General features: G+C 48.6%; 3 protein-coding genes across 3 annotated transcripts in view; all 3 read left to right on the top strand.

Moving 5' to 3' along the window:
* Positions 1 to 12,998, top strand: part of OGA (O-GlcNAcase) — a 29,056-nt gene extending 16,058 nt beyond the window's left edge. Inside the window, exons 10-16 of the mRNA XM_027062915.2 lie at positions 179 to 353; positions 3,764 to 3,849; positions 4,820 to 4,924; positions 5,617 to 5,702; positions 5,982 to 6,174; positions 8,170 to 8,329; positions 10,898 to 12,998. Of these exons, the coding sequence (XP_026918716.1) occupies positions 179 to 353; positions 3,764 to 3,849; positions 4,820 to 4,924; positions 5,617 to 5,702; positions 5,982 to 6,174; positions 8,170 to 8,329; positions 10,898 to 11,034 (942 nt within the window). The 3' untranslated portion in view covers positions 11,035 to 12,998. The remainder of the gene's footprint in view (positions 1 to 178; positions 354 to 3,763; positions 3,850 to 4,819; positions 4,925 to 5,616; positions 5,703 to 5,981; positions 6,175 to 8,169; positions 8,330 to 10,897) is intronic.
* Positions 12,999 to 13,149: 151 nt separating this feature from the next.
* On the top strand, positions 13,150 to 16,161 carry NPM3 (nucleophosmin/nucleoplasmin 3). Its single transcript, XM_027062916.2, has 6 exons — positions 13,150 to 14,213; positions 14,513 to 14,598; positions 14,855 to 14,974; positions 15,112 to 15,205; positions 15,583 to 15,700; positions 15,798 to 16,161. Exons 1-5 carry the CDS (start codon positions 14,096 to 14,098, stop codon positions 15,693 to 15,695), a joined length of 531 nt encoding a protein of 176 aa, XP_026918717.1. The 5' UTR covers positions 13,150 to 14,095; the 3' UTR covers positions 15,696 to 15,700; positions 15,798 to 16,161.
* Positions 16,162 to 22,432: 6,271 nt separating this feature from the next.
* On the top strand, positions 22,433 to 27,332 carry FGF8 (fibroblast growth factor 8). Its single transcript, XM_027062018.2, has 3 exons — positions 22,433 to 22,735; positions 25,944 to 26,050; positions 26,900 to 27,332. The coding sequence occupies exons 1-3, from the start codon at positions 22,483 to 22,485 to the stop codon at positions 27,188 to 27,190; spliced, it is 651 nt and encodes a 216-aa protein (XP_026917819.2). The 5' UTR covers positions 22,433 to 22,482; the 3' UTR covers positions 27,191 to 27,332.
* The last annotated feature ends 500 nt before the right edge of the window (positions 27,333 to 27,832 follow it).

Genomic DNA, 27,832 nt, shown 5'->3' with positions numbered 1-27,832 from the left:
GTTTCACTATATGCTACCTAATTTGGATGTAAATTTTAAAAAATAAATAAATAAAATAAAGAGTTTAAGCCCAGTGATCCTTTAATGTTTAGGATAAATTGCAGGGACCTGAAAATATAAGCAGTTTATTTTGTTATGCTTGCAGTTTTTGAGTCATATTTTTATTGATCCTCAATAGATTGAAGAATGGCGGTCACGAGCAGCCAAGTTTGAGGAGATGTGTGGACTGGTGATGGGAATGTTCACTCGACTCTCCAATTGTGCCAACAGGACAATCCTTTATGACATGTACTCCTATGTTTGGGATATCAAGAGTATAATGTCTATGGTGAAGTCTTTTGTACAGTGGTTAGGTAGGTACACCAGGAATAATCTCTTTTCCTCAGATATATTGTCCCTTAAAAATGAAGAAAAAAAAAAGATTATCCCACAGGGAGAAAAATATTTAGGGAATTGGTGAAATTCCAACTGTGTTTAAATTCTTTGCTTAGATTTCTTTCAAAGGTACAGCCGTTATTGGCTGACTTGAGGTGCAAGTCTCAGTAAATACATCAAGCACATTGATTTTTCTCCCTTGGGCTAATTCAACATAAATATCTTGAAAATGTGTTAGAAAGTACTGACTTTAACTTGCTCTGACTGAATGCTTCCTGGATGGAATCCTGTATACCACTTTTATCCGATTTGGAGATGAGACACTATGAATTGTGACTGTGTAAGCTCTCTGCTGCTTGCTGGGTCTTGATAACGTTAATGCTGTGTTTAACAGAACAATTGCTGAAATGACCTAAAGGGCCTGGCAAGAGGAAGCCATCCTCCCAGCCCTGTGCGCATGCGAGCTTTAGTGATAAGGCTATTCTGGTGCTACTTGGTGTTATTTCACATGGCTTTTTCTTTATTCCTCTACCAAGTAATTGGTTTTAGCAGGGGATGAAAATTGCAATCCCTTAAAAACTCCTTCATTAAATTAACTTATGTATGTATCTTTTGAAAATTGATTTTTTTGGAAAATCTCAAACTTGGTAAAAAGCACCAGCATGGCCAAGTTTCTCCAGGGACCTCATTTCATTTCCAGGTTTTCAATCCAGCTATAAGGAATATGTAATGGATGTACATACAGCACACAGCAGGCAGCAAGGCTGACTGACATGTCATAGTTTTCATAGTAGTCACAAACACTGTGATGGGTTACCTGGTCTTGTTTGTGAAATAGATATGTGAAATACTGTGAGCTGAGATTAAGGAGTAGTAACAGTGAGATTTCTCACTTTCTGCCTACATACTTTTGGACTCTTAAATATTAATGATAGCTTTCCTGGGACACAGCTAATTATCAGCCAAATGTAGAGTCGCTGTTAATTTGAAAATATAGAACTTTGGGTTTCTGTATATATATGTATAGCCCAACAGATAGAAGAATTTTTTTTACGTTTATTTTATTTTGAGAGCAAGCATGCACGCACTTGTGTGCACAAGGACAGGAGACAGGCAGAGAGCGAGGGAGAGAGAAAATCCTAAGCAGGCTCTGCACTGTCAGCACGCAGCCCAATGTGCAGGGCTCGAACTCATGAACGTGAGATCATGACCTGAGCTGAAACCAAGAGTTGGACCCTTAACTGACTGAGCCATCCAGGCACCCCTAGAAGAGAGAATTTTGACCTATTGTTAAAAGGCTCCAAGACACCTCTTTTCTGTGATAGATATCTGCTTTAGGCTCAGGAAATACCTCTACATTGGTTATTGGATGACAGCATTTGCTTTCCAGGCTTCTGGCCAAGGGGTTATAATTTCTCACAGGGATTTAAATCTTAAGTTTCCAACCTGAAATCTGGTTTCTTGGGCTTGGGAAAGTATCATTTAAAACATTTGATACTCCTCTTGTAATTCAAGAATTATTAAAAATTTAATTTTTGATTATGTACAGTATTTGTTTACCCTCAGATTTTACTTCTGTACTGTGCAATTATAGGAGCAGCTTTCCCAAATTGTGTCGGTAGCTATTGTACATCTCAAGTTCAGAGCATCTTAGAAATTTTAAATAATTATCTTGGCATGCACATAGCTTTACAAAAAGCTCACGACAAGTAGAGCATTTTCATAGATCTGTAGTGATATCAGGGAGTTACTGCTTAGAGCCCTTTGTTTTCCTCCTCTCTCCAGTCCAGCTGGCATTCAGTCCTTTAAAGAATGTGGCTATGCAGTACTTTTGATTACTAACGACTTCTATTATCTTCTTCCCCATTGTGTACAGATGGGAGAATCCTCAGCACAAGTGTCTACTACTATTGGATGGACAGCGGCAGATGTTCACAGCGCGTCATGATTAATTAGTTTAAATTGAAAGGTCTATCTGTGAGGTAGCTCAGTTTTAAGGGCAGTAGGCATGAACTGAAGTCACGTTTGCGCAGCGACTGAGGCATTAACCATGTTTTCATTTATACAGCTCTTCGTACATGCAGCTTTTTATTGTAATAGTTGGAAGTGCTAGTTATGTTGTAGTCTCAAAGTGGGGGGTAGGGGAAATTGGCTGATCTTAAAGTTTGAGAGTATAGTTTTTTCCTGCAGTGTAAATTTACACTGAGCTATGGAATGGGGCAGGTTCTCTTAGCCTAAATTTTGACCCTATTTCATATTTATTTTACAAATCTACATATTATGTATGTTTTCTTAAAATACCCCTACCCCTAAAAAATGACAAACTTGGATATAATCTCTTAATGGGCCTGAATTGTGAACAAAAAAATTGGTTTGCTTTGGGACTGTCTGACTAGCACACTATATATTGTACTGATGAGACTGTTAACTTGAACAGGAGGTAGAATGCTGTCTTCCAATGGAAAAGAACTATATTGCGCTGCTTTATCTTGTCAGAAGACTAGGCAGGTGATTTTGATTTGGCCTCCAAATATTTGCTTTTAACTATTTCTTGTTAGCTTCCTTTATTGCCTCTGAAGTTGGTTACGTGGTGATCTTAATGCTGACTTCTGGGCCTCAAACCCTGTTACTCCATGCCTGTGTTCAGTGCACTGCAAAAATTATAATCGTCAATCAGAGGAGCCAGATACTACCATACTTTTAAGAAAAGTATGTCTTAGCTGTGGATAAATTAGGAGCATCAGTCGACTCTCCTTAGTGCTCAGAATTTGTCCGACTACCGTTACTATTAGCCAAGTCTAAATTGGATCGTCCTTGTTAGAAAAAATAAAGTTTTCATTGTGTTTTGATGTCAACTTACTGAACAATTTCTTTTGTTTATTCCGTTGACCTTAGTTTTCTGACAAGATTAATCCTCCCCTTCCCCTTTTTCCCTTCCTGTACCCTTCCTCATAATGTAAAATGTGACTTCAGACAGGTTTAATTCCTTCATGGGCTGTGATAATAAAATGTCTCATTATCTGTCTCATTCATTTCACTTTCATAATTACTGTGATTTTACTACAGAGCAAACAGCTGGCTTGATTTTTATAGCTGTATCTAGGGAATATTACAGATTTGACCCAGACAAACTTAAGACTGGCTTTTCTTCCCAATAATTAAAGAGTAGAACTCTTAAAGTGATTATTCATGAATCAAAGGAAAAAACATCAGTATTGAAATTCTATCACAAATTTAAAAAAACTATTATCACAGCCTTGTCCTGAAACCCTGGATTATTATTGTTAGAGAGTTATTTCCACAAAGTGTTTGTTAGTTTGTTGGACGTTTGAGACCCCAGGAAATCCCCTTTCTCGTAACGTTCTCCGCTTGGATCTGATCTCAACAGGGTGTCGTAGTCATTCTTCAGCACAGTTCTTAATTGGAGACCAAGAACCCTGGGCCTTTAGAGGTGGTCTAGCAGGAGAGTTCCAGGTATCAATATGAATTCACAACTGAATTGACATTTTCTTTGTTTTATGAGAAACCTTATGTTGCGCATCAGATGGCTGGAAGGATTGGTCTGCCGAAGGCTTTCTAGTCCCAAATTCAATTTAGTTACATAGCTGGATTTTAAATCAAATTTTCCTCCTCTTTCACAGTAATTTCTGAAGGAGATGCTGCCAATTCCCCCCGCGCCTGCGAAGCGCAGCGGCTCTAGGTATACACTTCACATTGTTTCTTTGCAGGTCGCACACCATTTTAATCTGCGCCCGCAATGCACAATGCGCGCATGCTTGTCTGCCAGTGGAAACTCCATGAGCAAAAAGGATGAATAATTATGCAAGTGAATGGTGAAAGGGCTTTTGGATACTTTCCCGATTATTTTACAAATAAAACTTATATTTGAAAGAACAGTCTGTTAATGAAAATTTGAACAAAATAAGAAACTTTTTTGGATTGGTATTTGTTCATGGACTTTTCAGGTGCTCTACTTTTCTCCCCCCAACAGGTGCTCTGCTGCGCACAGCAAACTGAAGCGCATTGCTTTGGGGATAAAGCGTCTCCTGGACAGATAACCCTCTTCAGACCAAACCTCTCCTCCTGACATTCTGTTCTGCCATCTTTTAGTACAGAGATGGTCTATATGAGATTGGTTTAAAAAAAGTAGATTTGTGATACTGGAATAGATTTTTTATTTTTTATTTATTTTTTTACTATAAGTTTAAATCCCCATTAATATGCCACTAAAGCTATGTAACTCCGTTTGGGTAATTTCTATTCAGAAGCACCCCCTTTCCCCAGCAAAGAGGTGTTTGTTTTAGTAAAGCATAGTACACCCCTCTTCTTTAGGTCTGCCTGCAGTAGCCAGTTAATGTTAAGTTGGTAATCTGCAGTGCACACCCATTTAAAGAAATGGATCTCTTCCCAACACTAATCCATCTCCTTTTGTTTCTTCCCACAGCGTTTGCTGCCAATTGATGGGGCAAATGATCTCTTTTTTCAACCACCCCCACTGACTCCTACCTCCAAAGTTTATACTATCAGACCATATTTTCCTAAAGATGAGGTAATTGTCTACCTACCAACTTGGTATATGGTTATGGTGCTCACAAGTTTCCTTTGAACTCCCTTGTTAAGAGAATCTGTTCGGTACTTTCAAATAGGAACTTTAGGTGGAGAAAGTTAACTGAAACATTGAACACGTGAGGGTTAATATTTAAGGGAGAATCTAATAAGGAGGTTAGACTCATAAACATTTTGAGCTAAGTCCCTTAAGTAAGTCCTCCTCTATGAAAATCAGCTGAAAGGTATTAGGGTGTGTCCAAGTGGTATGGTCCTTGGCTGATTTTCTCTAATATATTAGTATTTTATAATTCCCAGTTGTGAAGTATCTACCGGCTGTTGACAGTCAGCTACAGGAAACAGCAAGCCTGTTTAAAGACCATTAACACGTTTAAAAATTTTTGGATGTATACAAAACTGAGAGGCTCAGCAGCATAGTTTGCAGCATTTTGAATCTACTTAACTGCCTAAAACCATCTCCTTTGAAACAATTCTCAGTGTTTACTATACCATGCTGTTTTCTACTGATTTTACAAGTATGATTCAATGAATAAATATTAAAGCAGAGGGGATATTTATGACAGGCCAGGCATTTTGTTACTCTGTCCTAGAAGTCCAGTCTGACTCACTGAGTCCTATTGTTAATTTCTGTTGCGATTTTTCTTGATGTGTTGCTTAACTAGATTATATTTTCAGGCTTCCGTGTACAAGATTTGCAGAGAAATGTATGACGATGGAGTGGGTTTACCTTTTCAAAGTCAGCCTGACCTTATTGGAGACAAGTATGTGATGAAGTGTTTGGATTTGTTGGATTTGGGAGTAACATTTCATAGCCACGTTTATCAGGTTAAGGGGAGGTGATGACTAGAAATAAAGTTTTCTAGAAATTCCACTTTAGTTACAATTAAATGTAAATATTTACATGTGTGTATTTTTTGGTTTTTTTCTTACACCGAATGTAGTTTCTGTAGGTTGCCATTCAAGTACGTTAAGGCCTTAACGTCACTGAAGTCTAAAATTTGGGGTTAAAAACTCATTCTACCCTCTTTTCTTCTGAGCAGGTTAGTAGGAGGGCTGCTTTCCCTTAGCCTGGATTACTGTTTTGTCCTAGAAGATGAAGATGGCATATGTGGTTATGCCTTGGGCACTGTAGATGTGACCCCCTTCATTAAAAAATGTAAAATTTCCTGGATCCCCTTCATGCAGGAGAAGTATACCAAGCCAAATGGTGACAAAGAACTCTCCGAGGCTGAGGTAATAGCAGGTTTAGAATTATACTACAGTAGTTTTAAAGTACTTACTAAGGTAAAGTAAGCAGAGATATCTTAAAATTTCAGTACTTTCAATAGGCGCTTGGGTGGCTTAGTCAATTGAGTGTCCAGCTCTTGATTTCAGCTCAGGTCATGGTCCCAAAGTTGTGGGATCCAGCCCCTTGTCAGGCTCCACACTGAGTATGGAGCCTGCTTAAGATTCTCTCTATCCCTCTGTTCCTCCTCCAGTTTTGTATGTGCGTGCTCTCTCATGCTGTCAAAAAAATGTCATTGCTTTCTAAATTCTCTACAGAAAAGAATTCTTACTTTTTTTTTTTTAATTTTTCAGTTTTATCTATTTTGAGAGACCGCACAAGTGGGAGCGGGGCAGAGGGAAGGAGAGACAGAATCCCAGGCAGGTTCTGTGCTATCCGCAGAGCCCTATGTGAGGCTCGAACTCCCGAACTGTGAGATCGTGACCTGAGCTGAGATCGAGTCAAATGCTTAACTGACTATGCCACCCAGGCACCCCTTTTATTAGTTATTCTTTTTTTTTTTTTTTTGATGTTTATTTTTGAAAGAGAGAGTGAGTGTGAGCAGGAGAGGGACAGAGAGAGAGGGAGACACAGAATCCGAAGCAGGCTCCAGGCTCTGAGCTGTCAGCACAAAGCCCAGTGCAGGACTTGAACTCACGAGCCGTGAGATCGTGACCTGAGCCAAAGTTGGACGTTTAACCAACTGAGCTACCCAGGCACCCCATTACTTATTCTTAAGCGTGACATATTCCATTGTTTCCTCAGCATTAGGAGTTTTTTTTTATTTGGAAACATTGTTATAATACTTCTCAAGTAAAAACAGAATATAGACAACTAAAGAACCTTTTTTTTTGGCCTACCCTGTTGTGAAGTACCCAAACTTAAATGGTCTCTTCTTTGGGTACTCAGGGCAAGTTAATTAAAATCTTTCATTTGCTTGGTTGTAGGGGGCTCACTTGCCTTCTCAGTAATGTATTTCTCATTGTAATAAAAAAAATAATAGAGGTGAGCTGCCCTGAGAGTCTGTTTGCAGATAGGAGTACTTCTTGTCATATGTCTGCCCTGTCCCAACTTCAGTGAATTTTTCGTATATAATTTATGATTATTTTGATCTATGCATCAGCATATGCATTTTATTTTAGCATATGCATTTAAAAAAACAGTTCCTTCTTGATAATGTTTATGCCCAATAAATACTTGTAGAGATATATTTGGACTCTTTCATTTGTGACATGGCTTTTTTCTTCCATGTTGTTCCTTTTAGCCTTTTCTGAAATTCTTCTCTCTCCCATACCAGTTTACTTATATTCTCTCTAGAGTTTATTCCTATTTTTTACCTTCTCCTCTAGCCAGATGGCTGTGTAATAAGAGGCTGATGTGGAATAGCCTCACTTACTTGTAATTACATAGATATTAACTGCAGTGTGCTGGTGATTGAGCTGTTGATGCATTACTGTTTTATATTTGACAATTACAGTTTTCAGCATAGGAACATACAAAGAATGACCAGTGGGTCTACTGTAACCTCTTTTACATTCACATTTTTGTGTAAGCAATACAAACTTAAATTTTTTTTTAAATTTTGAATATTTTTAGATTTAACAAAGATAATACAAAATTTCTCTATTACCCCTCACCCATTTTTTACATTTGTCCAAGTCTTAAGAAACCAGCTTTGGTGCAGTACTATAAGCTCCACACTTTATTCACTTGTTTTTCCATTAATGTCCTTTTCTGTTCCAGGATCGAATTCAGAATACCACATTACATTCAGACAAATGGTTTTAAAAGTGAAAATGCTTCGGCTAGAATTATAAGCTAATTAATTCTTTATGTGATAAGTACATAATGACTGGAAGAGTTACTGAATGTTGCTTTCCTTTTCCTATTGCTGGTTTCTGTAGTTGGGATATGGATGTATAATGAGTTACTGAAAATCAAGAGATTCTTTCAAATTTTTACAGAAAATAATGTTGAGTTTCCATGAAGAGCAGGAAGTGTTGCCAGAAACTTTCCTTGCCAACTTTCCTTCTCTGATAAAGATGGATATTCATAAAAAAGTAACTGACCCGAGTGTAGCCAAAAGCATGATGGCTTGCCTCCTGTCTTCACTGAAGGCTAATGGTGAGTACATATTCGTGTAGCTGCTGGTGTTTGGGCTAGGTGGAGACAGGATAGAAAGAAATGAATTACACTGAACTCGCATTCCCTTCCCCACCATGTATGGTTTGGCTTCTGAATAATTAGTGGCATAAGAATTGCATGTATATTAATCATTGGAAAATGTTGATCTTTTATACTATGAATGCTTATTTTGAGCCCCATTTAAATGAGAAGTGAATACATGAGGTTAAATTTATTTTGCCAGGAGACTCACTGTGATAATTGGAAATTAAATGAACCCTCAAAAGAAGCTTCATTTAGGAATACACAGTTGATGGGCTCCTGGGTGGCTCTGTCAGTTAAGCGTCCAACTCTTGATCTCAGCTCAGGTCTTGATCCTAGTATTGTGAATTCAAGCCCAGTGCTGGGCTCCACACTGGGTATGAAGCCTACTTTAAAAAAAAAAAAAAAAGGAATGCAGAGTTGCCTTTTTTTAAAAGTTTATTTTGAGAGAGCATACAAGTGAGCGGGTTAGGGGTAGAGAGAGAGAGAGAGAGAGAGAGAGAGAGAGAGGGAGAGAGGATCCCAAGCAGGCTCCGTACTCTCAGTGTGGAGACCGACCTGGGGCTGTATGTCAAAAACTGAGATTATCACCTGAGCTGAAATAGAGTTGGACGCTTCACCGACTAAGCCACACAGGTGCCCCAAGTTGACAAATTGTTTTGAGTGTTCTCTAAACTCAGCCTACAGAAATAATTTTGCTTTATATTCGTGGTATGAAAATTTTTTCTGTAAATGTCTAGGTAATAAATACACTCCAGTGGCCACATACAGATTTTAATTACATATTCTTTTTTAAATTAAGTTCCATACATTAATTTTTTTTGAAAAAAATTTTTAGAGAGTCAGAGTGTGAGCAGGGGAGGAGTGGGGGGGGGGGGGGGGCAGTGAGACAGAATCCAAAGCAGGCTCCAGGCTCTGAGGTATCAGCACAGACCCCCATGCGGGGCTCGAACCCACGAACTGTGAGATCGTGACCTGAGCCAAAGTCAGACACACTCAGCTGACTGAGCCACCCAGGTGGCCCCCACCATACATTAATTTTTTTAATGTTTATTTATTTAGAGGGAGAGTGCAAGCATGGGGGTGGGGCAGAGAGAGAGGGAGAGAGAATCCAAAGCAGTATCTGTGTTGTCAGCACAGAGCTTGACTCAGGGCTTGAACTCAGAAACAGATCATGACCTGAGCTCAGATCAAGAGCCAGATGCTCAACCGACTGAGTCACCCAGGTGCTCCTAATTTATTTTTTTTAGGGTAAGCTCTATGCCCATTGTGGGGCTTAAACTAACGACCCTAAGATCAAGAGTCGCATGCTGTACGTATTTAGCCAACCAGTTGCTCCTACATACTTTTTTTTTTTTACACAGCCTTTAAAAAATGTAAAAAACTATTTTTAGCCCTTGGAAGGTACAAAAATGGGCAGCTTGTTTGAGACCTCTTTAGAGGGTTGTTGTTACTTGGGAGTGCACTTAACTGTTACATCTTTGTATCATTTAAGTCAGTGGTATCCCTCTTGTGGAATAATTTAAACAACTCTTTGAAGATAGGATAATTCTTAGTGTTGTGCTTAGAACTGAATCATGCAGGTATAGGAGGTATGTCTTAGAATGTACAACATATTCTGGTTATATTGGCTTGTGACATAAACTGGAATGGCCTTTGCCCTGTGGGCTCTTCAAAGGTACTTTGTATTAAAACATTAAACAGAGGTATTTTTTGCATTGAGGTTTCTTACATCCTCTTCCCCAAAAGATTTTCTGGGGAAGAGTTTCACTGAATTTTTTTTTATTTGCCAGTAATGTTTTATTTTTATTTTTATTATTTTATTATTTATTATAATACTTACTATTTTTATTTATTTTTTTAATTTAATTTTTTTATTTTTTAAAATTTACATCCAAATTAGGTAGCATATAGTATAAACAATGATTTCAGGAGTAGATGCCCATTTAGCCCATCCCCCCTCCCACAACACCTCCAGTATCCCTAAGTTTGTTCTCCATATTTATGAGTCTCTTTTGTTTTGTCCCCCTCCCTGTTTTTATATTATTTTTGTTTCCCTTCCCTTATGTTCATCTGTTTTGTCTCTTAAAGTCCTCATATGAGTGAAGTCATATGATTTTTGTCTTTCTCTGACTGGCTAATTTCACTTAGCATAATACCCTCCAGTTCCATCCACGTAGTTGCAAATGGCTTCACTGAGTTTTTTTAATGGAGGTATTTTTGAGAATTAAGAACTGCATATATTTAAGGTGTACAGTTTGATGATTTGAAATAATTGTAATTACCACATTCAAGCTAGTTAACATATCCGTCATTTAAGATAGTTGCCGCTGCAGTATTCAGTATTGATGAATACTAATATTCATTGAATATTCATATGAATTTTAAAAATTGTGGTATGAAATTTAGGGACTGGTATAGATAAGCTCCTACTGTCACCTATTTGAAATATATTAAAGATTCATGACAACTCCTATCCATAATTCCAGTTGACATTTACATTTTGAATATTTGTTTTATTTCTAGGCTCCCGGGGGGCTTTCTGTGAAGTGAGACCAGATGATAAAAGAATTCTGGAATTTTACAGCAAGTTAGGCTGTTTTGAAATTGCAAAAATGGAAGGATTTCCAAAGGATGTGGTTATACTTGGTCGGAGCCTGTGAAATTTGTTGGCACTATGAACTGTCCAAAAGTCTCTGAACTTCACTTGGTCGGTGGTGGTTGGGGTCTTCATACAGTTCAGCCTCTGGAATGGCAACATTAATCAGCCAATTTGGATTGGAAACGAAGACTATGTAAAACTCACCCATCACACTTTGAGATTACTCACTGGTTGGAAGGTTGTGTTGATGCAAATCCTGTCTGAAACAGATGTGGGCCTCCTTTGTGGGGCTTGTGTTAGGTGCCAAGACCTCTTACATGGGCTTATAGGGAGGGGGTCTTCAATAAATGTAGTCAGCACTGTGTTCTGCATCCAGCGTGGTTGCATTTCTCACCTAAGAGTAATTAGAATCATTTGTCATCCTCCTTGATTTATTGGATGAAAAATGTCTTTCATTCTTTGGAGACATGGCAGAGATGAGAAAGATTTAGTGGGTTTCAGAGGCTTCAGGGTAGAGATTCCAAGTGGGATGGTTGTGGCATAGTTTAAGCTGAGTAAATGATTTTAATTTGGGGCAGTTTTTCTGCTCTTTGTAAAGCCATGGCCAGTTGTCTCTTGTAGTGACCATTGGTTCAGGCATGTTGTGCTTTGTAGGGACAAATGTGCATTTGTTTGTGGCAAAAGCCTAAAAATGGCAGACTTGTAAATTTTTTTGTATATAAACTAGCTGTAACCTGAGTATCCTTTGTGTTCACTGTTTTTGTAATTTTTTTCCTTTTGAAAATGAAAGGGTGTGTGGTTCAGGATGGCACTTTGAATAATGTAAATCAGTGGGAGATGGATTTTCTTTACTTTTGTCTTTTTTTTTTTTTTTTTTAAAGAAGTTTTATTGTTTTTAAAGTGCCTCCCACCTAGGGCTAGGCCATGACCACTTTGGGTATGAGAGTCTAATTTCATGGGACTCAGTCTTGCAAAGTGCAGTCACTTCTGGAAATTAACCTCAATGCAGGTCAGCATGTGAAATGTTAGTTTTGACATCAAGTAGGGTTCAGGGACTTACTGGTCCCATTGGCCCGGAGATCAGTTGTCCTTTAATTTCAAGATCTGTTACAACTGGTTTTATTAAATCAGAGTCTTTAATTGCATGTTTGTATCTAATTTTTTTAAAAAAATGAGCACACTTTAACCAATGACTTAAGGTTACCCTTTTCTTTTTCCTTTAACCAGATTCTGAAAGCTTCATGTATTTTAATTTAGATTTGGTGTTTTTAGGGGTCCTGAGCATGAGGTTAACAGGTAATCTCTGCAGGATTCATTTTTTTCATCATGGATTCCTAACAGTATTTTGTTATCTTGCTTCCCTGCAGTTTTGTTATCAACTGTTTTACTTCGAGCTGAGGTGGGAGGGGCAAGGAAAAGGCATCTTCCTTCAGGAAGAAATTCCATCAGTTTGGGCTTTGAATCTTAAAGCATTGTGCCTAGTGGTACCTAGTGACTTTCAACCAGGGCCTGTGAGTGGGCACTGAGTTGGTAAGATGAATGGAGAGGAGGAAGGAGGCCTCTTTATTTTCAGGGTAGAAACCTTTAACTGATAGAAGACCTAAGAAGGCTAAGGGGAAGGGAAGAGCTCTACAAGATGCTGTATAAAACAGTTTAAGGTCACTTGGTTTTCTCTTTAAGTACATTTTGTACTCTAGTGGACAATTCTAGCATTTATTTGGAGGATTTCAGTGTCAATCTATGGAATCAGGATTTTTAGCAAGTTTGCTTGTGGTTTTATCTTGGCTTATAATAATCATTTTGGCTGGTCTGGTCACAGATGCTAACCATGAAACAGATGTCCAGGCCTGTACCTTCATCATTCTAGGATGGTAAAGTGCTATGCTCTCTTCTATGGTTATGAATATTTATTAAGGTTGGAATGACATTTCATTGATTGTTCAGATCACAGCTCAGTTCCTGTAGAAAACGAACTGTAAAACTATCTGAAGACCATGCAAGAGGCAAAATAAAACTTGAAGTGAATGTGTGTGGTGGTGTACTGTGTAAACCTACTTCCTGTTTCTGCTCTGTACCTTTTCTCATGCCTTTCATGTCTCACAAGCATCTTCCATAGCCGTTCACGTTGGGGGATGCACCTTCCTATTCCCGTCTCCAGTAAAAGACTTCCTTCCAGATTTTCTTCATGGCAAGGTAAAAAAGGAAGACTAGTTCTTGGCCAAGCCACCCTCCTCCCACAGTTATATCCTGGGTGGGAGTTAGGGCCGCTAGTTTGAATGCGTTCCCTCCCATCTAGTAGGATAAGGAACACACTTTGCCTGATTGGTCAAAAGGTGAGAGGTGGGGGTGGGGGAGTTGCCCAAATTATGGGACATACTACTCTTAATGTGGAAGGGTGTTCTGGGCTGCAATTATAAGCTTCAAAGTACGTTTGCCAAAAGTAGCCGCTAGCTGCACATTGAAGCTAACATCCTTTCCTAGCAAGCGCCGGCCTCCAACCAGCATATTAAGCTCAATAAAGAGAAGCCTCCTAGATAGTGAACTTCTCTGGTCGTTAAGAGCAGGAAGCATAGACGCATATTGGAAAGAGGGCCGAGTGGTTCCATGGTTCCAGTAGAAAATAAACCCATGGGCAAAAAGTCTTCCTTCAGGAGCCTCGGCTCTCTTGGAGGCAAGGCAAGTAGCGTATTTCCTTTGCTATTATGAGGAAAACGCTGCCTTGAAACTCGCCTTTACTAGGGGAATTGGAAAGGTTTCTGTTTTTGTATTTATTCTCCCTTTGACGAAAACTTGCCCTGGATTGGGGGAGTGGAGACAGCAGAGGGTGCGAGGAGCTAGAGAAAATGGAGGCAGGAGCCGCCCTCAGAGAGCCGTGGTCATGGAAGTGCGGAAGGACATTAACATTAAGAAATCCATGCTTCTCTGACCCTTCCATGCAGTCCCGACACATAGATTTGACCAGAGGCCACCGGCCCCCGGGGGAGAAAGCCCTAGGTCCGGTCGCGCCTCGTCCCTCCTCTCTCAAGTGCCAGCGGCTCCTTTAATGGGCGGGGCCGGAACACGCTGCGAGTCCCTCGCTTTATACGTGTCGGGGGGCGGAGCTTCCAGACGGCCCTAGCAGCATGGCCGCCGGCGCCGCCGCCGCTTTAGCGTTCCTGAGTCAGGAGAGCCGAGTCCGGGCCGGAGGGGTCGGGGGTCTGCGGGTCCCGGCTCCGGTCACTATGGACAGTTTTTTCTTCGGTATTGAGGAAAGGAGGGGAAGAGGGTGGTGCTAGGGCGGTCAGGGGCAGAACAGGAATGCAAATGAGTACACGACGTGGGTTGAGGCGGAGGGGGCCCCGTGCGCGGCAGACCAAGCGGGAGGGGGTGGCGCGACCGCTGTCCCAGATGTGCCGGGCGGAGCCCAGGACAGAGCGCCCCTGGTGTTCCTGAGAAGTGGGTGCGTAAATGGCCGGTCACACCATGGCTGCACGTGACAGAGGTTTGGTGGAACGCCCCCCACGCACACTCAGGCACGTTCACACTGTTCCCTCTTCCAGGCTGTGAGCTCTCCGGCCACACCCGCTCTTTCACCTTCAAGGTAGAGGAAGAGGATGAATCGGAGCATGTGCTGGCGTTGACCATGGTGAGGGGCGGGGAAAGGTGGTGGTGGTGAATCGCTGGACCTGAGCAGGCAACTCGGGGGGCCTCCAACCGCCCCCCCCCCCCAATCCCTTTACTGGGAGTTCCCTCCTCTGCCTAACTCCCACATGGGCAGCTTTCCTGGCTGAGTGATCCAGGGATCACTGGGGTGGGGCAAATTATAGGGTCGATGTCTCCACAAGGATTGTGGTGTCAATCCTTGCTTGGGGAGACCCCAGGGTTCTGTGTACTCTTCCCAGCTCTGCCTCACCGAGGGGGCCAAAGATGAGTGTAATGTGGTAGAAGTCGTGGCCAGGAATCATGACCATCAGGAGATTGCAGTCCCTGTGGCCAATCTCAAGTTGTCCTGCCAACCCATGGTGAGTTCTCAGGCATATGTTGAGGTGGTGGTGGCGGTGCTGGTGGTGGTGGTAGTGATAGTGGTGATTGTTAGGAATTGAGGACCCAAGGACACAAGATGGGATGGGCCAGGCCTTCATCCTTGTCTTTCTTCCAGCTCAGTTTGGATGACTTCCAGCTCCAGCCACCTGTAACCTTCCGCCTGAAGTCAGGTTCTGGCCCTGTGCGCATCACTGGGAGGCACCAGATTGGTGAGAGTCTTCTCCTTTGTCTAGCGGGTTCTGCCATCGAGTTTCTCTTCCCACCGCCGCCCTCTACACTCCTGCCCCATCCTACCCTTATCTCCTAGTGGAGCTTCCATACAGACTATGTGTGATGTATCCTCCACTTTTTGTCCTACTTAAGCCTACCTCCTGCATGAAACCTGTCTCAGCTTCTCCACCTGCACTAACATGGTCTTCTTTGGCTCTTTGTCATCTCTCATTTAGTATCTGAAGTTCTTCCCACCTAGACCATAAGCTCTGGGAGATCAGGATCCCTGGCACCACAGGGCATGAATAAATGACATGTGGTATGAAGGGGGTCTGGCTTTAACCTCCTCCTCTTTTACTGCTTATGTATCCACCAGTTACTATAAGCAATGACGTTTCTGAGGAAGAAGAGAGTGAAGAAGGGAGTGAGGAGGAGGAAGCTGAGTTGTGCCCCATCCTACCTGCCAAGAAGCAGAGGGGCAGGCCCTAGCCTTGGTGAGTGGGGAGAGGGGTGTCCAGCAAGGTCTGGGATGGGGCAGGAGGAGCACGTGAACACGGCCTTGATGCTGACCCTTTGTTTGCTCTCCCTCAGGTCAGCTAGCTGCCTGCTACGTGTGCCATGCACTATGTTCCTGTACAAGTTTCAAGAGATTTAAATGTGTCTTCTCCGTTGAAGAGGAGGGATGGATGGGTGGGTGGGTGGGGTCTTGGGCTGGGGCTTGGAGAGAGGGTGGTCCTATTCTTCATAAGGGCCCTGGTGTTTCTCTAATCTTATGCCATATCTGGGGCTTCCCTTTTCTCCAGGAGTGGGAGGAACTCTGAACTTCTCTCCTGACCCTCTCTCCCCACTTGCCTGTGAGATTGGAGGTCAGCATCTGAAGCTCAGGACTACACATTTTTAATACTTTTTACATTTTTGGATAAAGGCTGTAATAAAATGATGTGGAGGTTTTTTTTGCAACTCATTTGTGTGGCTTCTTTACCTGCTGGGTTGGCATTCCCCTAGGGGCCACCAGGTGGCACTGTGGCAGCACCGAGGGTGGCCCTGGGCCTGGGGAGGGTGAGGAAATGTGGGATCCTGCTATCCCTAGGACCCCAGGGGCCAGGCAAGGCCTGGGCCCCAACTGCCTTACTAAAAGAGGACCTCCCAACACCAAGCCCATTCTCAGTCCCTACAGGTGGGGGAGGGCCATCCCAGGAGGTTATCAGCATCCAAACAAGGGGCCTGGGCCTCTGTCAGCACTCAGGGTGATGGGCAGGGGGCAGATAAAGGGGCTTAAGCAGTCCAAGGAATGTGCATCCCTAGCCCCATGAGGGGGCTCAGGCCCTGAGAGGGCCTGTGAGGGGAAAGGCAGAGGCTAGTCTTTGCTCCTCCTTCCAGTCTTGCAGGCTGTCTCTGAGCTGGTCTGGGCCCTTAGAAACCTGATTCCAGGGGCCAGATGGAGGGGACTGGCCAGATTGGGTGACAGGGAAACCAGAATCCGGGTGGCCTGGCATATGGGGGCAGAGAGGGTCCCCTGGGATTCAACCTCCTGGGCTAAGGGGTTCCTGACCCCCAGCACACCGCCTGGTGTGGGGAATCTCTGGTGCCTGTAATCAGGTGTTCTGGGATGTGGGTGCTGCTATGCCAGTAAGAGAAAGGGAAGTACCTGGTGTGAGCATTAGTGTGTATGTGACCAACTCTGAGGTCAGCAGTTCAGCAGCTGTGTTGATGTGGGAGGGGGGCAGTATTTCAATGTCCCACAAACAAACAAACAAACATACAAACAAACAAACGGTTAACTCCTGAGACAGCGTGGGGCCAGACATGCTGAGGATGGACAGAGTACAGTGCCTGGTGGGATGGTGGGGCCAGGCCCACTCCCTCCCACACTGGCTGCTGGGCAAATGAGTGAACAAGTGGGAGGGATCTCTAGATAACCCAAAGGGGCTGGTATTGGGGCAGGTAAGGTAAATTTTGGAGAGAGTGTCCCACAACACGGAAAAGCATCCCTGCTTCAACACATCCTTGGAGTAGGTTTCCCCACCCCTCCTGGTGAGAAGCTGAGGTTCAAGCTCTAACCTCCCTTTTTCTTCAAGTTAAGGATAAAAGAAGATGATTTCTCTCTGGGTTGCAGTGGTCAGGGTCGTAGGCCCCTTTCTCCTCTCCAGGACGACTGAGGTGCTTCCATCAGGAACCAGCGTAGCGTGGTGGGGGAAGTCAGGCTCGAGACCATTCACCTTTCTGTGGTCGTGAGGGAGGGGGGATGCAGCTGGCGCCCTCTGGTGGGCGAGGTTGAAACCACCTGTGGCCGTGCGGCTCCCCACGCCGCCTCGCAGGGGGCTAGGTGAGTGGTCTGGGCCGCCTAAGTTTAGGCAGAAAGCGAGGAGTAAGTCACTGAGGCTGACTTCACTCGTTCTTTGATTCGCTAGAAGAGGTCCTGTTAGAGCCCTTCCCTTCCTCCTCTCGCCTATAACCTCCAGAGTCCTCAGCATGTGCTTGGTTGGAGACTCAGGAGACCGGCTGAGCGCAGAGAAGTCATCTCTAGGGGAAGCCTCCCCAGTCAACCCCTCTACCCCCTGCGCGTGGCCCCGTCCCGATATTTACCCCCTGCGAAGCTAGTGAGCGCTCATTGTAAGCCTTGACTGTTTCCTGCGTGGGTCTCCGTGCAGCCCAGGCCGGCGCCTAGCACGCTCCTGCCCGCAGTGGGGACCCAATCCACACCTTCCCCCTTCTTCCAGGAGTTTCCTGGCCCAAAAGGGCGCCCCGCGGACAGACCTGGGGATTGTTTTTTCTCCCTCCCCGCTCCCGCCTCTCCTCGATGCCCCTTCTGCCAGCTCAGCGCACAGTAGGAGCACTGCCAATTCACTTTGGCCTCGGAGCGCCGAGGGATGAAGGCGTACATCCGCGGTTTGCAGACCACTAGAGGATGGGCAGCCTTGTTATTTGGGGTGCGAGGGGAGACGACTCCCTGGCGGGGCCGAAGTGCTTAACGCAGTCTCGGCGATTTGCATTTGAACAGTCGGTGGAGAGTCCGCGGCGCTTTGAACGCCGGGCGCAGGAGGCGCGAGTAGGAGCAAACTTCAATCCAGGCAGCCCGCCCCGGCTGGTGTGGATTTGAGGGGCCCAGGGTGGGCCTGGGGCGAGGGATGCGTTTGGAAAGAGGCTGAAGGTGTGTGTTTGGGTCCCCGCGAGGGCGTGTTTGCGGAGAGGGGCTGTTTGTGTTGGCAAGGAGTGTGTGTTTGTGTTTGCAGGAGGCGAGGGTGTGTGTGTGTGTGTGTGTGTGTGTGTGTATGTTTGTGTTTGCGGAGTGTGGGGGCGGCCAGGAAAGGTGGCCCGGCTGTCACTCAGCGATCAGGTTGACAGGCGCTCCCTCATCAGGGCCAAGGAGCTCTGATTGCAGATTCGAGGAAACAAAATAGCAATTGTAATTACGGGGCTTTGATAAGATAAAGGAAGGAGCGAGCTGGCCGGGAAGCGAGCAAGCGAGTGAGGGAGGGACAGAGCGGCCTGCTGGGGCCCCGGCAGAATATTTGCATCTGTCACTCAAAGGGCTGATGGAGCAGTACCTGGCACCCAATGTGAGGGTGTCCCCATCTGCTCCCCTTCCCACCCCTGCCCCAAGCCATAGACTTTTGGGGAGATGCGAAGAATCTCCCAAACTGATGAGCGTTCTAGTTTGGGAGAAAGTTGTCCAAATGCAAAGGAATTCTTTCCTACAGAGAGGCCCCTTGATAGAGGTTAAAGTGTAGTACTAAAACCTTGACCTCCCACTTTAAGGTCCTAGGATGCCCATCTCCTCTGGGGGAGGGAGGAGAGTGAGCTAAGATCATTGAAGTTCAGCTCAAGGCCTTCAGAACCTTCTGGGAGCTCCAGAACCAGAGTTGGATCCTGAGTCAGATACTCTGGCCTCTATCCAGAGAAGGGCAGGTGCCCAGAGTGACTCTGGTTGTGGTTCCAAGACTATGCACACTAAGGGTGGGCTGGACTGCCATGACCCCTGCCTGAGTGCTGCTCTATGCTGTTCTCATCAGACTATTTTCAGAGGGCTGGGTCCCTGGTAGGGAGAAGGCCCTTCCCACCCTCTGCTCTCCATCTCTCCATTCACTTGTTCATTCATGCGTGTGCGCACGCGCACACACACACCCCATTTTCAAGGGCCTACTGTGTGCAGGGCATGAAGTTAAAATGGTGAGCATCCCGCCTGTTTGAAGCAGTGCATCTGGGGAGGTAGACACTCAGCAAGTGGCCTGCAGGGCTCTAAGGCAGAAGAGCATAGTAAGGAAAAGGGCTGGTTTGGGCTGTCACCTGTCTCCCTTCTAATGGGCTCACCTCTTAGTTGAGAGGAGACAGTGCCAGTCCAGCCTTTAGCAAATGCAAGTGCTCAATAAATAGTGGTGATTATAATCTGTTGGGGGGAGCGGGTAGTGGAGAGAGAAAAGCAAGTCTTCCTGGGGAAGCCACTCATGAGCTGAGGTCTAAATGCTCGGCCAGTTTCTTCATTATTCATTCATCAAATACCAACTGCAGAACAACCTTGCCCAGCTCTGTGCCATGAGCTGCAAGTTCTGGTCTAAAAGACATGATCCTTGTCTGGAGGTCTGTGTGTGCAAGAACTGGCAGAGTGAGCAGACTCCTGGAGGTGGGTAACACGTAGGCTCAAGGAGTCTCCTTCTCTGAGGATGAGGTCTTGGGACAAGTACTCTGTTTTCCTATCTATGCATTGCTCAGTGTTATTATGGCTGGGAAGTGGGAAAAGGTGGGGCACAGGGACAGGTGGGGCACAGAGAAAGGGGAGGTAGGTAGAACTTGGCTGTGCTGTGTACTGCTTCTGGCCTAATGGCTTCCTGGCACCACCCCAACCGCTCCAGTCCAACCCCAAGGACATAAGGTGGGGGCAGTGGGGCAGGGGAGGTCATAGGTGGATGGAGCAGCTGCGTAGGGCATCAGTGGTTCCACCTGCTCCTCAGAAGTATCTGTCCCAGGGCATCTCTGCCCACCCAAGCTGCTCCTAAGGAAGCACCATGGCTCAGGGGTTCCAGAAGCCCCTTGGGGGAAGCAATGAGGGGCTGGGAGAAGCTTAGACAAGTCCCTACCTCCTTTGGTTTCCCCTCTCCCTGCACCGAGCCCCTCACATTTGACACAAAACACCAGTCCATGTCTAGTACACAGTAGGTGTGTAAATGCCTAAGTGCACAAATAATGAGACCTTGAGAGGGAAAGGCTAGGCGGCCTGGATCTAAGTCTCTTCCCCAGGAAAAGCTGGGGACAGAAGTTATTTTTGCCCCCCTCCGCCTGCGGCTCTGGGAGAGCAGCAGCAACTATGGGTCCTTCCAGGGATCTCTGGGCTCCTCTCCCACGTAGGTGGCTACTTCAGGCTAGTGTATGTGGGACGGAGGCAGGGGTGATGGTGATAATGGGGGAGGGGACTCTTCTCGCTCTCAGGGTCTTCTTGGAGACCGGACGAGACAGGAGAGACCAGAAACCGGCAGGAAGGGTTACTCAGCAGAAAGCTGGTGGGGAGGTCGGGTCGCCGTCGCACACGCACGCACTACCCGAGAGCCGAGCGCACAGCCATTCACTCCCACGTCAGAGGCCACTTCTAGGGGGCACACGCGGCCGAAGCACACAGTAGGTGGCTCGGAGACCTGCAGCCTAGACTGAGGCGTAAAGCCAACGGGGCTCACCGTGGAGACCCGGCACTTTCCCACCCCGGCGCACCCCGCGGTCCGGGAAACCCCAGCCCGAGGCGTCCCCCATCCCCACGGGTCCAGACCCCCAGGGCGCGCGAGGGGGTCAGGCCCGGGATGGAGGGAGGCGCCCCCCGCCGGCCGCCCCCGCCCCTCCAGCGGTCCCCAGACCCCTCCCCTAGCCCAGACCCCCAATCCCAGACCCGCCGGCCGCCCCGCCCCGGTCCGCCCCGCCCCCGCCCCGGGCTGCGTCCCGGCCCCAGCTCCCAGCCGGGGGCTGCGGGCTCCGGCCGCCCGCCCCGCGCTCCCCCCTCGCGCCCGGTGCGGCGCCCCCCGCCCTCACCCCTCCCCCTCCCTTCCCACCTACCCACCCACCCTGCCGGCCCGTTACCCTCCCGCCCGCTCCGGCTCCTGAGCAGCCAGCGGCCACCGGCTCCGGCAGCGGCGGCAGAGCGACTCGGCGCGGCGCGGCACGGCGTGGCGCGGCGAGCTCGACATTCCACGGGACCCGCAGAGCCGCGGCCGGACCGCCGCCCGCCTCCCGCGCCCCAGCCTTGGTCGGCCGCCGCCGCCCTCGGCTCGTCCCTCGCGGCCGCCCGCGGGCCGGCGTGATCCCGCCGGGGCTCTCGGTGCTCCCCGGGCCGCGCGCCATGGGCAGCCCCCGCTCGGCGCTGAGCTGCCTGTGAGTACGGCCGCCGCCCCCGCGTCCCCGCCCGGCCCGCGCCGCCGCGCCCTCTCCGCTCACCCCGCGCCCTCTCTCTCTCCCGCCCGCTTTTGTCTCCCACAGGCTGTTGCACTTGCTGGTTCTCTGCCTCCAAGCCCAGGTAAGGCGCACTGCGCGGCGGCGGGGCCCGGGCGGGCCGGCGGGGGCCGCCGATTGGCAAGTTCGGGCAGGGGCCCTTGGACCGAGCCTGCGGCCAGCGCTGCAGGGCTGGAAGGAACCTTAGAAACCCAGCCCCGAACTTCCCCGAGGAGGGAGCTAGGGAACAGAGAGGGAGCGCCCTGCCTCAGGTCACACAGCTAGTGTGCATGAGACTCGAACGCAAGGTTTCGGAGTCCAGCGCCGTCTCCGGTGCATTCTAGCCAGGTTGGGGTGGATGGGGGGAACTCTAGGGCCAGCCACACCTGGCTGCCGAGTAAGGGGGGAGCTGGGGCCCGGGAGCGTTCGTTGTCAGAAGTCCCGGTGACTGCCGCAGGGACTCTTCCGCGGCTCTCTGGGGACACTTGTGGCGGGTCTGGCCGAAAGATCAGGTGCCTAGGCTCTCTGCGCTCTCAACATTTGCTCCGTAAATTTGTCTTTATAAATGTCAGGGGTCGGGCAGCGCTGCCTCCCTACTTACAAGCGCCCTGCTTTTCTAGGAAGGCGGGGTGGGGGGGGGCGGGGTGAGGGGGGCTGCGCTGGGCAGGGAGTTTGCTTCCCTTTGCGGAGCTGGCCGGGAGTCCCAGGGTGTTTCCCAACAGGTAGGTCCAGATCGTTCCGGGCTCGTCGATGTTAGGCTGAGGCTGCCCTATTTTCCTGGGTGGGGTGTCCTGGCCTGAGCTGGCATGTTGGGGGAATCCCCCAGCCCCTGCCGGCTGCCTGGGGCAGTGGAGGGGCGTGCAGGGCGATGGGGGCCACTTGGGCCCCTGGGCAGAGTAGCATTATAATGGCGTGTTGTGTATTTTTCAATTTCCTAAAGGTAACTGTTCAGTCCTCACCTAATTTTACACAGCATGTGAGGGAGCAGAGCCTGGTGACGGATCAGCTCAGCCGCCGCCTTATCCGGACCTACCAGCTCTACAGCCGCACCAGCGGGAAGCACGTGCAGGTCCTGGCCAACAAGCGCATCAACGCCATGGCAGAGGACGGGGACCCCTTCGGTAAGGCCACCGGCACTGGGCAGGGTAAAGGTAGCTTGTAGAACATACCCCCCTTTCCCTGGCTGGCCTGCTGTGACTGGACCTGCCAGCCCCATCTGCACCGGCAGGAGGCTTGTAGGCTCCCCAGCTCAGAAGGGAAGGAGTTAAGGCCAAAAAAAAAAAAAAAAAAAAAAAAAAAAGCATCTTGGGGTCAGCTGGAGAAAAGAGGGCCAGCGAAGGGACCTCGGGGAGTACTTGGCCCACAGGTGCCCCTTCCCTGCCCAGCAGATGAATGAATCCAGGAGTCTCCCTTTCCACCTCCCCCATTCACACACCCCTCCCCAGCTGCAGGTGGAGGCAGAGGGTTCAGCGGGAGGGGGCCTCAGGTTTAAGGGAAGCTCTTGAAAGAGGATATGTCGCCAGGGCCCACAAAAGGAGAGAGTTGGGAAAGAGAAGGGAGCAAAACCCCCCCAAAACTTACAACTTGGAGGGGGTATGCCATGAACCTTTAAATATTTTGATCAGAAGGGCCAATGGCACATGGGGACTAGGCTTGGGAAGGGGCCCTCTCCACTCCACTGACCCAGGAACCCAGGTGGTGGTCAGAGCTGGGCTCCTGGCTGTCCGTGGGGTGGTGAGTCCAGGGAGCTACTGCGGGTCAGAGACTGAGGACTGATTGATTTCTAAAACATTCAATATTCCTGCCTTGAAACAAGGCCAATTTCTAGAGTGCTGGATGTACCAAGAGAAAAGCAAGCCCTCTGGGCGGCTGGTGTTGTTTTTAGAGAGCGATTATTGTGAGTTTAAAAACCTTTAAATAATGACCAAGTTAAACAAGCATGAAAGGAGAGGGGAAGACTCTATTAAAATGTAATAAAAAGGTGAGGCATTTTAAGAGCTAAGAAGAAAAATGAAGAATGATATAAAACAGAAAAAGAACGAGCCTTTTTTCAGATGTGGAGTTTGAAAGGAGTTGCAAGTCTGTAAATGTTAAAAAAGAGGTTCAAGATTGTTCTCTATGAATCTCTGGAGAGACCCCCGCGTCTGGCAGAGCGATTAAAACTCTTCTTACTTTCACCTTTTTTAACATTTCCTGAATACTTTCTCCTCTTCTCGAGCCAGTTTGGGGGATCGAGTATGTCTCACTGCATTTTTTCTGCATCGACGTAGCTGACTTCCCTTCAAAGCTGGAGAAGGAGACATAATTTTCCCGGGATAAATCTGTCACTGGGGTGGAAGAATAGGTTTGAAAATGTTAAGCTTTCCAAAAGCCCGGTCGGGAAAGCCGCTGTAAACTTGCAGCCCCAGCTCCCCAGATCCATCCAGGAAGGGGAGTGGGGGCTCTCCGTGGTGGGGGTGGGGGGCGGCCTGCCCGGTGGCCGAGCTCCCCCGCTGCGCTGGCAGGGCCAGCCTGCCATCCCTTTGTCCCTCTGTCCCTCCAAACTGGCTGCTGGCTTCTCCTCTCAGCTTCCAAGGAAAGGGAACGAATGCTTAGCTCCTCCTGGGTTTGCTCCACTGGAGCAAATGGTCCAGCATCCTTGGGTTTTGGGGACGGAAGAAGAGGCTAAGCTGGCCTTGGGTGAACTCATCTTCAGACATCAGAAGTCTCATGCCCACTTCTGTCCTTACAAATGTAGGAAGCTTTCCAGGTTCCCTGGTCCCTGCCTGCCAGGCAGGGGTGGGAACTGGAGGGCCCAAGAGCAGAGAGGCTTAGGGTGTATAGCCAGCACAGTATGAGTCTGGGGGAGAATAGCAGAGAGGTCCTAGTTGCTTCCTTATGGGTCCCAGGAAGGAACCGAGGGATTGTTCCATCCCTGTCTGCCCCATTTGGCCAGAGTCCTCTTGCCCCTTCTCCAGCCAGTGTCCTTCCTGGCCCTTAACAGCAGCCACTCCTTGCTCTGGAAGGCAGATCAGGAGAGGGATGAGCAGACCGGCTGGGTCCAAGAGGAGGTGGGTGGGAGGGGAGGTGACAGCTGCATTTCCCTGGCTGACTTGGAGCCAGACTGGGGAGTTGGCCACTGGGTCCCCGCTCTGTGCTTATGCGAAGGGGTGGGGTAGTCACAGGCTGGGCAATGAGGGCTGCCTCACTGACCTCTAGTCAGTTTAGTTTTGAGGACAAAAGAGGTGCTGCCTTGTTAGGGCAGGCTGGGAGGCAGCTCTGGGAGTCCCAGAACTGCCTTCTCAAGCAGGGAAAATTCTGGGCTCCGCAGTAGAGAGGATAGGAGACCCAGCCTCTTCTGTCCTATCCCCAGCAGCTAAGTCAGCCCTCATTCCCTTCTTGGGGACAGCCTCAAAGGGAGGAGTTACACAAAGAGTAGACAGGGACCAGGACTTCTGTGGCAAGTTGGCTGTCTAAGGGGAGGGGGCAGGGGAAGAAGGCACAGAATTCAGCTCCCTGTCTCAGGGCTTTCCAGACGGAGAGGCAAGCATGCCTGCTTTTCTCCCCTCCTCACCCGCAGTAAGTGTTTGGTCACTGGGGTGAGAAGCCCAGCTGTGATGGAGGTTGAAAGAGAAAAGACTATTTGAGTCATTGATTTCTGGACACTGGGGCTGGGGACAGTGGTGACTGGGAAGCGTGGAGAAGAGCAGAATCCTCCCAGCTGGAGTCTGAGGTTCTGGGAGAGCAGCTGGCTATGTATGGGCCGTGTGTGTAGGGAGAGCGGTCATCTTCTCAGCAGAGCAGGGGTGGGGTGAGGGGGTCGTGAAGGCTGTGAGTTAGAACCTGAGGGGCCAGAAACAGGAGAGATGCGCTTTAATGTTTGGCCTCCCAGCTGATGTCACTGTTGTACCCCCAGAAGTTTGCAGTGATATGTGAGGCATGGACACATAATATTTTGACTTTGAAGGATCCCCCGAGATCTTTGATAAGAGTGGAGCTCTAGTCATGAAGCCTTGACATAAAAGTCAATACTATCTGGTTCTAAAAGAGAGTCTTTTCAGTTTGATGGCCCCAAGATCTCTCTGCAGAACCGTTTGTACTCCATGATCTTATCCACCCCCTTATGTAAATCCAAGTGAGGGTCCTGGGGCCCAGAAAGGAGACTTGATCTTTCGCAAAGTTGCACAGCATATTGGCAGCTGGGCTGGGGCCGGAGCCCACATCTTGGATACCTGCTCTTGGAGCAGTTGCTGGGGGGATGTGACAGGTCTGTGGGTCAGCTGGGGTGACGATGTGGTACAGTGGGGGTCAGGGAGCTTCCAATAACCATCCCCCCACCTTCCCTGACAGCAAAGCTCATTGTGGAGACAGATACCTTTGGCAGCCGGGTTCGAGTCCGAGGAGCTGAGACAGGCCTCTACATCTGCATGAATAAGAAGGGGAAGCTGATTGCCAAGGTGAGGCCCCAGAAGGAAGGGAGGGCCCCCCAGGGCCTGGGGAGTAGCTGGGCTGGCAGAGCCAGATCCCAACAAGGTGGGCAGAGAGACCCAGGGCCACCTTGGGGTTACCTAATGATTGGGGGGGGGGGAGGTGAGAGACAAGGAAACTGCTTGAGAGATGAAAAGCTATAAAGGCAAAGGAGGAAGAAGGAAGGCTAGGGTAGGGGCTGGGGGGGGGGTTGGTAAATTCCATATATCTTTTTAACAAATCGCCAAATTGCTTTGCTATTATGTCCAATTACATGGTACCAGCATTTGGAATGTTCAGTAAGCCGCAGGCCCAGCCCCTCGGCCTAGCTCTGAAATGGCCCCATTAGTCACGGCTCTTCTCCAGCCTCGAGTTCCCTGCTTCCTGGGCTTCTGGGGATTGGGGCTCCGAGTCTCCCCGCAGGTCTCCCCTCCCCCATGGGGTGGCTGCCCTGGGGCCCCTGGGGTCCTGAGGGGCTGAGGGGGGGCAGCTGGGGAAACTGGTGCCAGCAGCTCGGCCAGACTGGTGGGCAGGAGGCCAGGGCAGGCAGGGTCTGGGCCCCCTCTCTGCCCCTCTGTGTTGGGGCCCAGCCCCTCCGGAGACAACCATGTGTCACTGCTGCCCAGGAGGACAGGAAGTTGCCGGGTGGGCTGCGGCTTGTGAGGGATTAGAGAGCGGGTGCCCGGGCGGGGGTGGGGCTGCAGCTCGTGCCCACCCTGCCATCTGCTGGGGTGCCCACCTGCTGTCTGGGGCCGCCTGCCCTCTGCCTCTGCTGGGGGGGAGCTCCGGCCAGAGCCCAGTAACGCCGCGTCTGCCCCCTCCCCACCCCCCACCTGCAGAGCAACGGCAAGGGCAAGGATTGTGTCTTCACGGAGATCGTGCTGGAGAACAACTACACGGCCCTGCAGAACGCCAAGTACGAAGGCTGGTACATGGCCTTCACCCGCAAGGGCCGGCCGCGCAAGGGCTCCAAGACGCGGCAGCACCAGCGCGAGGTCCACTTCATGAAGCGGCTGCCCCGAGGCCACCACACCACGGAGCAGAGCCTGCGCTTCGAGTTCCTCAACTACCCGCCGTTCACGCGCAGCCTGCGCGGCAGCCAGAGGACTTGGGCCCCCGAGCCCCGGTAGGCGCCGCCGGCCCCTCCCCGCCGCCGGCGCGGAGCGGCTCATCTTGCGCGAGCACAGAGAACCTCCAGCGAGGTCTGCGCTGCTGAAGGCTGGGGAGGAGCTGGGGGAGCCCCGGGTGCTAGCTGTTGATAATTGTTTGCTGTTGGGCTTTTTGTTTTTGTTTTGTTTTGTTTTGTTTTTTTAAACAAAAGAGAGGCTCTATTTTTGTATTCCACTTGGCTGTGGTGTCTGTCTTCTTAACTTTCAGGAAGGCCCGGGCAGCGGCCTAGACTGGGATTCTGGCGGGGGTTCACCCAGAGTGGGGGGGCTTTTCTAGCCCAGCAGAGGTGCTCCTGAACCCCAGCACCTGTAGGACAAGCTGGCCAGGCGGCCAGTGACTCTACCTCACCCCTCAGGTGTGGGGAGGGAGGGGAGGGTGGGGACCTAGGGCAGGTCTTTTAAGGGTGGGTGTCAGTGGGGGGGGGGGGTGGATGTGTGTTAGTTGTTATTAAATGACTGGAATATTTATTTAACTTGGGTATTAAAAACGTGTGTTGGAGAGTAAGTCCTGCCAGTGGTCAGCTTCCACCCCCTCCCCCAGCTGCCCTGGCAGATGAGAGATGAGGCAAATCAGACCCCAGTTCTGACTGTAGCTTCCTTCCA

Source organism: Acinonyx jubatus, chromosome D2 (genome assembly GCF_027475565.1).
Source record: "Acinonyx jubatus isolate Ajub_Pintada_27869175 chromosome D2, VMU_Ajub_asm_v1.0, whole genome shotgun sequence".
In the NCBI taxonomy this organism is placed as follows: Eukaryota; Metazoa; Chordata; class Mammalia; order Carnivora; family Felidae; genus Acinonyx; species Acinonyx jubatus.
Note: the sequence above shows the minus strand (reverse complement) of the source record. Positions and strands in the feature narration are given on the sequence as shown.

What these genes read in the sequence shown, in the direction of transcription:
- NPM3 (XM_027062916.2), top strand. Translation starts at nt 14,096, where the DNA reads ATGGCCGCCGGCGCCGCCGCCGCTTTAGCGTTCCTGAGTCAGGAGAGC. An exon ending in AGTTGTCCTGCCAACCCATG is followed by an intron (nt 14,975 to 15,111) that starts GTGAGTTCTCAG and finishes TCTTTCTTCCAG; the next exon opens with CTCAGTTTGGATGACTTCCA. An exon ending in CACTGGGAGGCACCAGATTG is followed by an intron (nt 15,206 to 15,582) that starts GTGAGAGTCTTC and finishes TGTATCCACCAG; the next exon opens with TTACTATAAGCAATGACGTT.
- FGF8 (XM_027062018.2), top strand. Translation starts at nt 22,483, where the DNA reads ATGGGGGCCACTTGGGCCCCTGGGCAGAGTAGCATTATAATGGCGTGT. An exon ending in AGAGGACGGGGACCCCTTCG is followed by an intron (nt 22,736 to 25,943) that starts GTAAGGCCACCG and finishes CTTCCCTGACAG; the next exon opens with CAAAGCTCATTGTGGAGACA. An exon ending in AGGGGAAGCTGATTGCCAAG is followed by an intron (nt 26,051 to 26,899) that starts GTGAGGCCCCAG and finishes CCCCACCTGCAG; the next exon opens with AGCAACGGCAAGGGCAAGGA.